The 13,624-nt window shown below is 45.2% G+C and overlaps 1 protein-coding gene across 9 annotated transcripts in view; it reads left to right on the top strand.

The window, feature by feature from the left end:
* LOC112228329 (rap guanine nucleotide exchange factor 6) overlaps positions 1-13,624 on the top strand; it is a 163,469-nt gene that overhangs the window by 136,594 nt on the left and 13,251 nt on the right. For 8 of the 9 annotated variants that reach the window (XM_042309538.1, XM_042309535.1, XM_042309533.1 and 5 more), the window contains 7 exons: positions 953-1,061; positions 1,140-1,423; positions 2,544-2,755; positions 5,192-5,315; positions 9,232-9,255; positions 10,906-11,126; positions 11,907-12,083. In XM_042309538.1, coding sequence (XP_042165472.1) covers positions 953-1,061; positions 1,140-1,423; positions 2,544-2,755; positions 5,192-5,315; positions 9,232-9,255; positions 10,906-11,126; positions 11,907-12,083 — 1,151 coding nt within the window. The remainder of the gene's footprint in view (positions 1-952; positions 1,062-1,139; positions 1,424-2,543; positions 2,756-5,191; positions 5,316-9,231; positions 9,256-10,905; positions 11,127-11,906; positions 12,084-13,624) is intronic. The other variant, XM_042309537.1, reaches the window with a different exon arrangement.

The following is a 13,624-nucleotide window of genomic DNA, read 5'->3' as shown; positions in this document are numbered from 1 at the left end:
CCTGTCCCCCTGCTCCTCTCTGTCCCCCCTGCTCCTCTCTGTCCCCCTGCTCCTCTCTGCCCCCCTGCTCCTCTCTGTCCCCCTGCTCCTCTCTGCCCCCCTGCTCCCTCTCTGCCCCCCTTTCTTTCCCCCTGCTCCTCTCTTGCCCCCCCTCTGCCTCCTCCTCTGTCCCCCCTGCTCCTCTCTGTCCCCCTGCTCCCTCTCTGTCCCCCTGCTCCCTCTCTGTCCCCCTGTCCCCCTGTCCCCCTGCTCCTCTCTGTCCCCCCCTCCTCCTCTCTGTCCCCCTGCTCTTCTCTGTCCCCCTGCTCCTCTCTGTCCCCCCGGCTCCTCTCTGTCCCCCCGGTTCCTCTATGTCCCCCTGCTATAGACACATTATGGCTCCATTAAACACCACTAGTCCAATGTGCTGCTCTTGGACGCTGTCCCAGAAAAGGGCATCAGGCCAAAATGTCTCACCCACCCAGGGAGAAATGTATGGCCAAAATGTCTCACCCACCCAGGGAGAAATGTATGGCTAAAATGTCTCACCCACCCAGGGAGAAATGTATGGCTAAAATGTCTCACCCACCCAGGGAGAAATGTATGGCTAAAATGTCTCACCCACCCAGGGAGAAATGTATGGCTAAAATGTCTCACCCACCCAGGGAGAAATGTATGGCTAAAATGTCACAGCACTGTTGGGGCCAGGACCACTCTGGCCAGCATTTTAATGCTGCTGCCCTGTTGGCATTGACCAGGGATATACATAATATACCAGGGATATACATAATATACACACAATACATACAATGAATGGTGGTATTTTGGTTATACATTTTCTAATGATTTTAATAATGACTAATTTGTCATTAAATGTTATCTGCTTTGTAATCAACACAATGTGTTCTGATGTCTGTCTGGTATTATCCTCAGTACACGACTAACCCCTAGTATCTGGTCTCCCCGTCCCCAGGTACTACCTGAAGAACAACATGGAGACAGAGACGTTGTGTTCAGACGATGACGCCCAGGAGCTGCTGAAGGAGAGTCACATCACCCTGCTCCAGCTCAGCACCGTGGAGGTGTGTGTTTATTAGGGCTTGTGTACAGAACTAGAACCATTCCTCTCTGTATGTATTAATAAAGTTGTTGTTGTTCAGGTGGCCGCCCAGCTCTCCATGAGGGACTTTGAGCTGTTCCGTAACATTGAGTCCACTCAGTACGTGGACGACCTCTTCAAGCTGCTGGACTCCTCGGGGGGGCTTCAGCAGACACACCTCAAGCAGTTTGAGGAAGTCATCAACCAGGAGACCTTCTGGGTCGCCACGGAGATCCTGAGGGAGCCCAACACCATGAAGAGGACGAAGACCATCAAACACTTCATTAAGATCGCCCTGCACTGTAGAGAGTGCAAGAACTTCAACTCCATGTTCGCCATCATCAGGTGGGTTTATCCTGGCTTCCATTGTTGCGACCAGCAGATGTTTAACTAGCCAAGTCAGTTGAGAACAAATTCTTAATTACAGTGACGGCCTACCAACATTCAGACCACTGTAGGGTTTGCCTGGCTAGAACCCAGGAGACCTGTCCCATACTCCCTGTTCTAGTCTCAATCTGGTTCCATTCATGCAGTTCATTCCATCAGTGTGCCCACAATCAAAACATCTATTCTTTCTACTTATTGCTTGTCAATATGTACAGTTATTACATTTATGGTTTGTTATTTTGTTAGCTCAGCCTTCTATGGTTTGGCTTTGTATTGCTATATTGAGCTTCTGTTGCCCTGTTGTGCCATCAATCCTCAGGGAGCTGTGTGTGTGTTCCCTACTGTCTGTCCTCCAATGTGTAATGAGTCGTTCTCAATCCCACTGTAGATCAGTCATTTCCCTGGCTGGCTGACTGCCTGGAGATTCCACTTCAGAGCAGAGAACAATGAGGGGACTCATTCTAGAGCAGTGCTGCCAGGGGAGGGGGAAGGGGGAGAAGGAGGAAACGCAAGTCATAATTAGCATCTCTAAATGAAGCTGCTCTGAGGGCACACAGCCACAAGGCTACATAGAGAAAATGAGAAAACAAACATTGAAGAATTCTGGATTTTGGTTTGCTTTTTTTTGATTTTGTTGTTAGTGAATGTGTGTACACTCAACCAAAAAGACTCCTTAATTATGATAATGTACATTCCCCAAAGTGGTGCCCATTGCTTTCAGCTTTCACTTCTGTATTCTAAGAAATGTGTCTCTGTACAGTGTGCATGTTGTGTCTGGGTGCTGGGCTGGACAGTGGAGTGGTCATCTGTCTGGCTAGCCCGGGGGATTTGGGGGGGCAATAGTTTAGTCTCCAGGGCCACGTCGTGATTTCAAAATTCAGCAGAGGGCAGCACAGATTTTCTTAACGACCGGTTTGTTTGTCCAAAGCAATTTGCGGGCCAGAAAAACGGCAGTTAATTGAGAACTTATAGGTCCATTATCAACACACTTTCTATCTAGTTTCAAACGTTCAAGAGTGTTTTTTTTGTTTTTTTTTCATAATAATCTGAACTCTGACCCTCGTCTCCTCCCCTACAGTGGTCTGAATCTGGCTCCAATAGCTCGTCTCAGGTCGTCGTGGGAGAAGCTGCCCAGTAAATATGATAAGCTGTTCCAGGACCTGCAGGACATCTTTGACCCATCCAGGAACATGGCCAAGTACCGCAATGTCCTGAGCAGCCAGAGCATGCAGCCTCCCATCATCCCCCTGTTCCCTGTCATCAAGAAGGACCTCACCTTCCTTCATGAAGGTATGGAGGCCTTACTCATTGCCTGCCTAAAATGTCTTCCTCTTGTCCATTGTAAACATATCTGATTAATTGATTAAACCTTTATTTATACAGCTTTATCTGGTTACTATAACATATATTTAGCAAGAGAGCACTGTAACAATGATTATGGTCCTTGTTTTGACAAACGTCATGTTGAATTTGTGTTTTCTATGATGTTAGACCAGTATGCTCGTTGTGCTGTACTAGACTATATAACGTACATCATGCCTAACTCAGGCACTCATCAGACAATCAACTCTTCTTATGTCCATTAGCCACTAGCATTAGCATTCCAGACTTACTGTTTAACCCCTCACCTCGTCAAAATTGGTCTATATGGATAGGACCAAATTGTAATATTTCTAACAGAAGAACATTAAAAAGCATATTCATGACAATCGCTATTGAGAACACTGCAGAGGATGTTGTCAGACCAAAGGTGAGGACACAACTGACACACGACTGAATCCAAATTACACTGTTGATTTCATGGGAATGTAACGTTTACTGTACTTTTCACAGCATTTGTCAATAACGAAATCTGAAAATACTCTGGAAACGTTCAGTAACATCAGAATTTTCATTGACATTTTAGAGTACGTGAAGATAAGAAGGATGACAAGGGTTTGAGTGAGAAGTCTAGCTGCTGTTTCCAAGTGGCTACACACAGTTCCTAATGTCAATGCACCTTTATGACTCAACTGTATGGTGCTTTTGATACTGGAAATGACATGCGTTGTCAAATATGGGAATGTGAAGTGCACATGTGGACTTGGGTGTGTGGTTTGCCTGTATGACATCAGAGGTATTTATTACAATCCTCAGTGTCTCATCTTTCAGAACACATCGACTCTTCCCCAGTTTACAGTATTTCCATCTCAGACAACAAATGTGCAAAAGTAACCCAATTTAGTGGCAGGGATGGGGCGGCATCTTGTCGTTACTCTGTGCTGAAGTTTATAACGGCTGTTAGTCAAAACCCATACAACGCTGTGAAGCACAGAGCCAGACCTCTGTCATGTGTAGCATGTTACTGTACAGCCACAACGTTCCAATTTAGAAGCTTATCAATAACAAAATCTGCATTCATTTTATTTTATTCGTGTACAGGATGTCAGGGGCTATGAGGGGAACATGCTTTCATACCATGTTAGGGGTCATTGACACGTTGTTTCTGCTCGGATTCCATATGGGCCTGGCTGTTCCACTTCCCCAAGCTCAACTGAAACAATGGTCACTCTCAAGCTTACTCAAGAGGTTTTACTTCTCCTATCTCCTCCTTCTGTTTCCCTTTCTGCCATCCCATAATAAGAACAAGTTAGAACAGACACGGAGGTTTCTTGATTATACTATTAGTACTAAAACAGGAAACTGATCATTGTAATCACATGGTACTAGCAGGGGGGAACCCATTGTAATCACATGGTACTAGCAGGGGGGAACCCATTGTAATCACATGGTACTAGCAGGGGGGAACCCATTGTAATCACATGGTACTAGCAGGGGGGAACCCATTGTAATCACATGGTACTAGCAGGGGGGAACCCATTGTAATCACATGGTACTAGCACAGGGGAACCCATTGTAATCACATGGTACTAGCACAGGGGAACCCATTGTAATCACATGGTACTTGCACAGGGGAACCCATTGTAATCACATGGGGCGGCAGGGTAGGCTAGTGGTTAGAGCGTTGGACTAGTAACCGGAAGGCTGCAAGTTCAAATCCCCGAGCTGACAAGGTACAAACCTGTCGTTCTGAACAGGCAGTTAACCCACTGTTCCTAGGCCGTCATTGAAAATAAGAATTTGTTCTAAACTGACTTGCCTAGTTAAATAAAAATAAAATAAGTACTTGCACAGGGGAACCCATTGTAATCACATGGTACTTGCACAGGGGAACCCATTGGAATCACATGGTACTTGCACAGGGGACATATTGGAATCACATGGTACTAGCACGGGGGAACCCATTGGAATCACATGGTACTTGCACAGGGGAACCCATTGTAATCACATGTTACTAGCACGGGGGAACCCATTGGAATCACATGGTACTAGCAGGAGAACTAGCAGGGGTGTAGTCTCTGGATAATGGTGTGAGAAGTAAATCAGTTGCTCCCATCTAAAGTGAAAAGCTGTGAGAACACATCAACAGCTCCACAGTAAGTGACACACTCCCTTGTAGGTCAGAAACCAGCACTCGCCTCCTTAAATCCAGCCCAATTAAACAGGTTGAAGAAATCATTGTTTGAGAGTTGACCTGTTGAGTGGTTACATATCTCCAGCCCTATCCCCCAGATATACCAAATCAAGTGGTGGGGGTGAACGCTGTTGTTTTAAAACAAAAAAATCCTTGATTGCCCCTTTAATGAGGTTAAAGAAAAGCTCAATGACTGATTGTTTCCCCCACAGGTAATGACTCTCACGTAGACGGCCTGGTGAATTTTGAAAAGCTAAGGATGATTGCTAAGGAGATCCGTCATGTGGTCCGTATGACCTCCTCCAACATGGACCCAGCTCTCATGTTTAGACAGAGGTGGGTACTCTCTCCCTTGGCCCTATACTTAACCACAGACTTAGGTTCTGTTTTGCCTTTTAATTCCTATTGATATAGATGACTCTGGTGACCTGATCCTAGACCAGCACTCCTACTCTGAGACGCTTTATGAATATAGACCCTCTCCCAATCCGAACCTTGAAGGCATAGAGCAAGAGTTCATGGTAAGTAGATAACGGGCTTAATTGCCAAACTATCGCACTATACCTTTACCCATTAGGGGATGGCATAATATCTGATCATCAGTGGTTTGAGGTGACATCTGCCTATTCTCTCTCTGCCCCCATATGGTGTCCTAAAGTCCAGCTTGTCACAGACGGTGCATGCCTGCCCTGTTCAGACTTCGTCCACACCAAGCAGCAACACTGCTCCCTTCAGACTCCCTCGACAATCTAGAGTAGCGCCGGAGGGGATGGCCACCGTTTTACGGGCTCCTTACCAACTGTGCTATTTTGTTAGTTTTTTTGCTTTGTTTGTAACTTATTTTTTAACGTATTTTGCACATAGTGTTGCTGCTACCGTCTCTTATGACCAAAAATAACTTCTGGACATCAGCACGGCGATTACTCACTTCAAACTGGACAAAGATTTTTTTATTAACGAGTCCGACGCAAATGATATACTGCTTACTCTGAAATGGGCCCATATCCCCATCATTTGCGTGAAGAAAAGACCGAGAAAAGGGGGGCGGAGGTCGGGCTGCCTTCTGAGAATTCATAGGCGAGTGAGTAAACCTCCACTGCCATCCATTCTATTGGCCATCGTGCAATCATTGGAAAACAAATGGATGATATACGATCAAGACTATTCTACCAACGGGACATTAAAAACTGTATCTTATGTTTCAATTAATGGATTTTCCATTAATCTGCAGGACAGAGAAGCTACGTCTGGTAAGACGAGGGGTGGGGGTGTGTATTTGTCAGCTGGTGCGCGATATCTAATATTAAATAAGTCTCGAGGTATTGCTCACCTGACGTAGAGAGTTCTCATCTATATTATACGTTGCCATCTATTTACCACCACCACACTGATGCTGGCACTAAGACCGTACTCAACCAGCTGTATAAGTCCATAAGTAAACAAGAAAATGCTCATCCAGAAGCGGCACTCCTAGTGGCCGGGGACTTTTCTCTGTGTGCAGGCACACACAGAGACTCATACAAAGCTCTCCCTCGCCCTCCATTTGGCAAATCCGGTCGCTAGCCATGAAGTGCTTTGAAATGCTGGTCAGGGCTTACAGCAGCATTATCCCAGATACTCTATACCCACTTCAATTCACATACCGTCACAACAGATCTACAAATGAACTCTATCGGACTCCACACTACCCTTTCCCACCTGGACAAAAGGAACATCTGTGTGAGAATGCTGTTCATTGACTACAACACAGCGTTCAACACAGTAGTGCTCACAGAACTCATCACAATGCTAAGGACCCTGGGACAAAACATTTCCCTCTGCTACTGGATCCTGGACTTCCTGACAGGCCGCCCCCAGGTGGTAAGGGTAGGCAACAACATGTCTGCCATGCTGATCCTCAACACTGGGGCCCATCAGGGGTGTGTGCTTAGTGTTCTCCTGTACTCCCTGTTCACCCATGACTGCATGGCCATGCACGACTCCAACACCATAATTAAGTTTTCTGACGACAAAACGGTGGTAGTCCTGTTGACCAACAACGATGAGACCCGCCTATAGGGAGGAGGTCAGAGACCTGGCAGTGTGGTGCCAGGACAACAACCTCTCCCTTAATGTGAGCAAGACAAAGGAGCTGATCGTGGACTACAGGAGAAGGTGGGCTGAACAGGCCCCCATTAACATTGACAGGGCTGTAGTGGAGCAGGTTGAGAGTTTCAAGTTCCTTGGTGTCCATATCTCCAATGAGCTAGCATGGTCCAAACACACCAAGACAGTTGTGAAGAGGGCACGACAACACCTTTTCCCCCTCGGGAGACTGAAAAGATTTTGCATGGGTCCCCAGATCCTCAAAAAGTTCAACAGCTGCACCATCGAGAGTATCCTGACAGGTTGCATCACTGCCTGGTATGGCAACTTCTCGACATCTGTTTGTAAGGCGCTACAGAGGGTAGTGTGTACGGCCCAGTACATCACTGGGGCCAAGCTTCCTGCCATCCAGGACCTACAGTTGAAGTCGGAAGTTTACATACACTTAGGTTGGAGTCAATTAAACTGGTTTTTCAACCACTCCACAAATGTCTTGTTTACAAACAAAAAATTTGGCAAGTCGGTTAGGACATCTACAAATTTTTCCAACAATTGTTTACATACTGATTATTTCACTTATAATTCACTGTATCACAATTCCAATGGGTCAGAAGTTTACATACACGAAGTTGACTGCATTTAAACAGCTTGGACAATTCCAGAAAATTATGTCAGGGCTTTAGAGGCTTCTGTTTATGTTAATTGACATCATTTGAGTCAATTGTAGGTGTAACTGTGGATATATTCCAAGGCCTACCTTCAAACTCAGTGCCTCTTTGCTTGACATCATGGGAAAATCAAGACATATCAGCCAAGACCTCCACAAGTCTGGTTCATCCTTGGGAGCAATTTCCAAATGCCTGAAGGTACCATGTTCATCTGTACACACAATAGTATGCAAGAATTAACACCATGGGACCATGCAGCATCATGTTTTGGGGGTGCTTTGCTGAAGGAGGGACTGGTGCACTTCACAAAATAGATGGTATCATGAGGGAAGACAATTTTGTGGATATATTGAAGCAACATCTCAGGACATCAGTCAGTAAGTTAAATCTTGGTCGCAAATGGGTCTTCCAAATGGAAAATTACCCCAAGCATACTTCCAAAGTTGTGGAAAAATGGCTTAAGGACAACAAAGTCAAGGTATTGGTGTGGCCATCAAAGCACTGACCTCAATCCTATAGAAAATTTGTGGACAGAACTGAAAAAGCTTGTGCGAGCAAGGAGGCCTACAAACCTGACTCAGTTACACCAGCTCTGTCAGGAGGAATGGGCCAAAATTCACCCAACTTATTGTGGGAAGCTTGTGGAAGGCTACTCGAAACGTTTGACCCAAGTTAAACCATTTAAAAGGCAATGCTACCAAATACTAATTGAGTGTACGTAAACTTCTGACCCACTGGGAATGTGATGAAAGGCAAAAAAAGCTGAAATAAATAATTATTTCAACTGTTATTCTGACATTTCACATTCTTAAAATAAAGTGGTGATCTTAACAGACCTAAAACAGATTTTTTACTAGGATTAAATGTCAGGAATTGTGAAAAACTGAGTTTTAATGTATTTGGCTAAGGTGTATGTAAACTTCCGACTTCAACTGTATATACTAGGCGGTGTCAGAGGACAGCCCCAAAAATTGTCAAAGATTCCAGTCACCCATGTCATAGACTGTTCTCACTGCTGCCTCACTTTACCCACCCCTACCTGCATGTACAAATGACCTCGACCAACCTGTAGCCCCGCACATTAACTCGGTGCCGGTACCCCCTATACAGTGGGGTGGGGGGGGGGGTATTTAGTCAGCCACCAATTGTGCAAGTTTTCCCACTTAAAAAGATGAGTGGCCTTTAATTTTCATCATAGGTACACTTCAACTATGACATGCAAAATGAGAAAAAAAATCCAGAAAATCACATTGTAGGATTTTTAATGAATTTATTTGCAAATTATGGTGGAAAATAAGTATTTGGTCACCTACAAACAAGCAAGATTTCTGTCTCTCACAGACCTGTAACTTCTTCTTTTAGAGGCTCCTCTGTCCTCCACTCGTTACCTGTCTCTGTGTGTGCCTGACCCCCCATCCTCGGTCACCTCCTTCAGTGGTGGCGGTGCCTCTGCCCTTCCTTGACTGTACTGTTTCAATGTCATTGGGTCTTGCTTGCAGGAAGAAGAGGTGGAAGAGTTTAGGGTAAGTCCCCTGGTAATAGTCCTGCCACCCAGTCACCATGCACGCCCCCCAGTCGCCAGCGCCCTCCCAAACCGCATGCCCCTTTCGTGTGTCGATCGGTCCCTAACTCTTTCATTCGCAAATCCATCCTGTCCAAAAGATCACCATTGGATCAGACAAGTCTGTTTTGCATTGTGTGTGCATCCTGCCATTTTACCCAGATGAATTGAATGTTCTAACCATTTTTGACTGTCAAACAGAATGGTATGTTTCATTTAACCATTTTTGACTGTCAAACAGAATGGTATGTTTCATTTAACCATTTTTGACTGTCAAACAGAATGGTATGTTTCATTTAACCATTTGTTTCAGCATGGTCAAACAGAATGGCATCCTTTTCATTTAACCATTTTTGACTATTCAGAATCATGTTATGACCTTTTCATTTAACCATTTGACAGTTTGACAGGAAGGTAATAGTTTTGAGAGTCTGCATGACCATAACCTGTATGTCTGTTTGGTGTCTCCCTCCCGGTTTAATGTCTCCACTGAAGTCCTGAATAACTGACCGTCCTCCCTCCCTGTTTAATGTCTCCACTGAAGTCCTGAATAACCCGCCCCTCCCTGTTTATTCAGAAGTCCTGAATAACTGACCTTCCCCTCCAAAGTCCTGAATAACTGACCTCCTGTTTAATGTCCTGAAGTCCTGAATAACTGACTGTCCTCCCTCCCTGTTTAATTACTGAAGTGAATAACAGTTTGACAGGAAGGTAATAGTTTAATGTCTCCACTGAAGTCTGAATAACACCGTCCTCCCTCCCTGTTTAACCACTGAAGTCCTGAATAACTGAGTCCTCCCTCCCGGTTTAATGTCTCCACTGAAGTCCTGAATAACTGACCGTCCTCCCTCCCTGTTTAATGTCTCCACTGAAGTCCTGAATAACTGACTGTCCTCCCTCCCTGTTTAATGTCTCCTGTTTAATGTCTCCATCTCCTGAATAACTGACCGTCCTCCCTGTGACCTCCCTCCCTCCCTGTTTAATGTCTCCACTGAAGTCCTGAATAACCGACCGTCCTCCCTCCCGGTTTAATGTCTCCACTGAAGTCCTGAATAACTGTCTCCACTGAAGTCCTGTCCTCCCCTCCCGGTTTAATGTCTCCACTGAAGTCCTGAATAACTGACTGTCCCCCTCCCGGTTTAATGTCCTGAAGTCCTGAATAACTGACCGTCCTCCCTCCCGGTTTAATGTCTAATGTCTCCCTGAAGTCCTGAAGTCCTGAATAACTGACTGTCCTCCCTCCCGGTTTAATGTCTCCACTGAAGTCCTGAATAACTGACCGTCCTCCCTCCCGGTTTAATGTCTCCACTGAAGTCCTGAATAACTGACCGTCCTCCCTCCCTGTTTAATGTCTCCACTGAAGTCCTGAATAACTGACTGTCCTCCCTCCCTGTTTAATGTCTCCACTGAAGTCCTGAATAACTGACTGTCCTCCCTCCCTGTTTAATGTCTCCACTGAAGTCCTGAATAACTGACCGTCCTCCCTCCCGGTTTAATGTCTCCACTGAAGTCCTGAATAACTGACCGTCCTCCCTCCCGGTTTAATGTTTCCCCATACTTCTCTCCCTTGCTCCATTCCTCACTCCATCCACTTCTTCTCTCCTCCATCCAGGTCTCTGAGTCAGGGCAGCACCAACTCCAACATGTTAGACGTACAGGGCGGGGCCCATAAGAAGCGTGTGCGTCGCAGCTCGCTGCTCAACGCTAAGAAGCTGTACGAGGATGCTCAGATGGCCCGTAAGGTCAAGCAGTACCTGTCCAACCTGGCGGTGGAGACTGATGAGGAGAAACACCAGACCATATCTCTACAGTGTGAGCCTACCTACAGCACCTGTGAGTCTGAGTCAACACCATAACTACCATTTTGGTGGCCAAATGCAACAATGTATAACACAGGGTCTATTTAAATTGAAGTGACTCAATTCAGAAAGTTATTTGAACTTAAAATAAAAATGACATTTTGGAAATAAATATAATATCTTTTAAAAATGCTTAATTGAGAGTTAATTGTTGAATTGGAACCTCAGTTTACTTCCTGAATTGACTGACTTCAATTTGAATTGACGCCAACCCTAGTATAATACTTATAATCACACCAAGTATTACAACGCCTGACAACATGGAACAAATTTGACCCTGACAAATGGGACAACATTTCCTCAATTCACTTGGAATTACGTTTTGTTCACTTGAGTGTCTTTATCTTGCCTTACACTGCCACCTAGTGGGCAGTACATGTTTCACATTCTGTATTGCCCTACTGTGAGAAGAGGAGTTACTCCTTGTTTAAAATGAAAAAAGTGCTGTAATAATATCACTCATAATCACACAAATTAAAAAAGATACATTTAGCAAGAGGCTGTACAAATATACCCATTTCATTAATCTTACTATAATTTTGTCAGACATTTCCATTTCCTCTCTGTGACCACCTTGTTGTCTTAGCTTCCTCTTTTTCGTCTTTGTGTTTGCTATGTTTACACACAAACCCTCAGGAGTAACTGGTCATTCATAGTGCTGATGTTTCTGTGATTACTGACTTTCTGCATGCGAACATAATAATCTTGCAGTGCCTGGTGCCAAATTAATTCTGTCCTGTTTCGATGACTACAGTGTCCAAGAACTTGAGTGAGCGACGGTCCAACAAGTCGGAAATGTCTCCCGTGTCGCTGCGCTCGCCGCTGCACGGGGGGAAGACCCAGAACCGCGTGTCTCAGGTGCTCCAGGTCCAAGTACCCCTCTACCCCCTACGGAAGAAGAGCACCTCCAAGGACATTCACACCGCACACAGTGAGTCACTGGAACTGTTACTATCTTCTAGGGTTGGAAATTACCCATTAACTTTCACAAGATTTCCAGAAGTCCCAGTTGGAAGATCCTCTGGATAGAAATAGCATTAGAAGATATGCTATACAATTCAAAGACAACTGAGTTTGACTACAGTATCTGTTATTCAATGTTAAACATGTTGCATATTAGTGATTTTATAGTGAGTAAAGGCACTGTGATGCCGAAACGTTGGTAAATACCCATTCAATTGCTGGGAGATTACACCTGGAATGTGTGACTTATTTTTTTTTGATAGTTTATTCGCCGTTAGTCAGTACCTCCACACAAACTATTATTCTGGGTGTGTGCCAGCTCATGTTTGTTTTTATTCAATTGATTGGACATGATTTGGAAAGGCACACACGTCTATATAAGGTCCCACAGTTGACAGTGCAATGTCGGAGAAAAAATCCAAGCCATGAAGTCGAAGGAATTGTCAGAGACAAGATTGTGTCGAGAGACAGATCTGGGGAAAGGTAACAAAACATTTCTGCAGCATTGAAGATCCCCAAGAACAGAGTGGCCTCCATCATTCTTAAATGGAAGAAGTTTGGAACCATCAAGACTCTTCCTAGAGCTGGCCACCCGGACAAACTGAGCAATCGGGGAGAAGGGCCTTGGTCAGGGAGGTGACCAAGAACCCGATGGTCACTCTGACAGAGCTCCTCTGTGGAGATGGTTGTCCTTCTGGAAGGTTCTCCTATCTCTGCAGCACTCCACCAATCAAGCCTTTATGGTAGAGTGGCAGGTCGGAAGCCACTCCTCAGTAAAAGGACGGTCAGTTATTCAGGACTTCAGTGGAGACATTAAACAGGGAGGGAGGACAGTCAGTTATTCAGGACTTCAGTGGAGACATTAAACAGGGAGGGAGGACAGTCAGTTATTCAGGACTTCAGTGGAGACATTAAACAGGGAGGGAGGACGGTCAGTTATTCAGGACTTCAGTGGAGACATTAAGCAGGGAGGGAGGACAGTCAGTTATTCAGGACTTCAGTGGAGACATTAAACAGGGAGGGAGGACGGTCAGTTATTCAGGACTTCAGTGGAGACATTAAACAGGGAGGGAGGACGGTCAGTTATTCAGGACTTCAGTGGAGACATTAAACAGGGAGGGAGGACGGTCAGTTATTCAGGACTTCATTGGAGTTTGCAAAAAGGTACCTAAAGGACTCTCAGACCATGAGAAACAAGATTCTCTGGTCTGATGAAACCTAGATTAAACTCTTTAGCCTGAATGTCAAGCATCACGTCTGGAAGAAACCTGGCATCAGGCTGTGGGGATTTTGTTTAGCAGCAGGGACTGGGAGACTAGTCCGGATTGAGGGTAAATATGAACGGAGCAAAGTACAGAGAGATCCTTGACAAAACCTGCTCCAGAGTGCTCAGGACTTCAGACTGGAGTGGAGGTTCACCTTCCAACAGGACAACGACCCTAAGCACAATGCCAAGACAACGCAAAAGTGGCTTCGAGAAAAGTCTCTGAATGTCCCTGATTGGCCCAG

Source organism: Oncorhynchus tshawytscha, linkage group LG30 (assembly GCF_018296145.1).
Source record: "Oncorhynchus tshawytscha isolate Ot180627B linkage group LG30, Otsh_v2.0, whole genome shotgun sequence".
Taxonomy (NCBI): Eukaryota; Metazoa; Chordata; class Actinopteri; order Salmoniformes; family Salmonidae; genus Oncorhynchus; species Oncorhynchus tshawytscha.
Note: the sequence above shows the minus strand (reverse complement) of the source record. Positions and strands in the feature narration are given on the sequence as shown.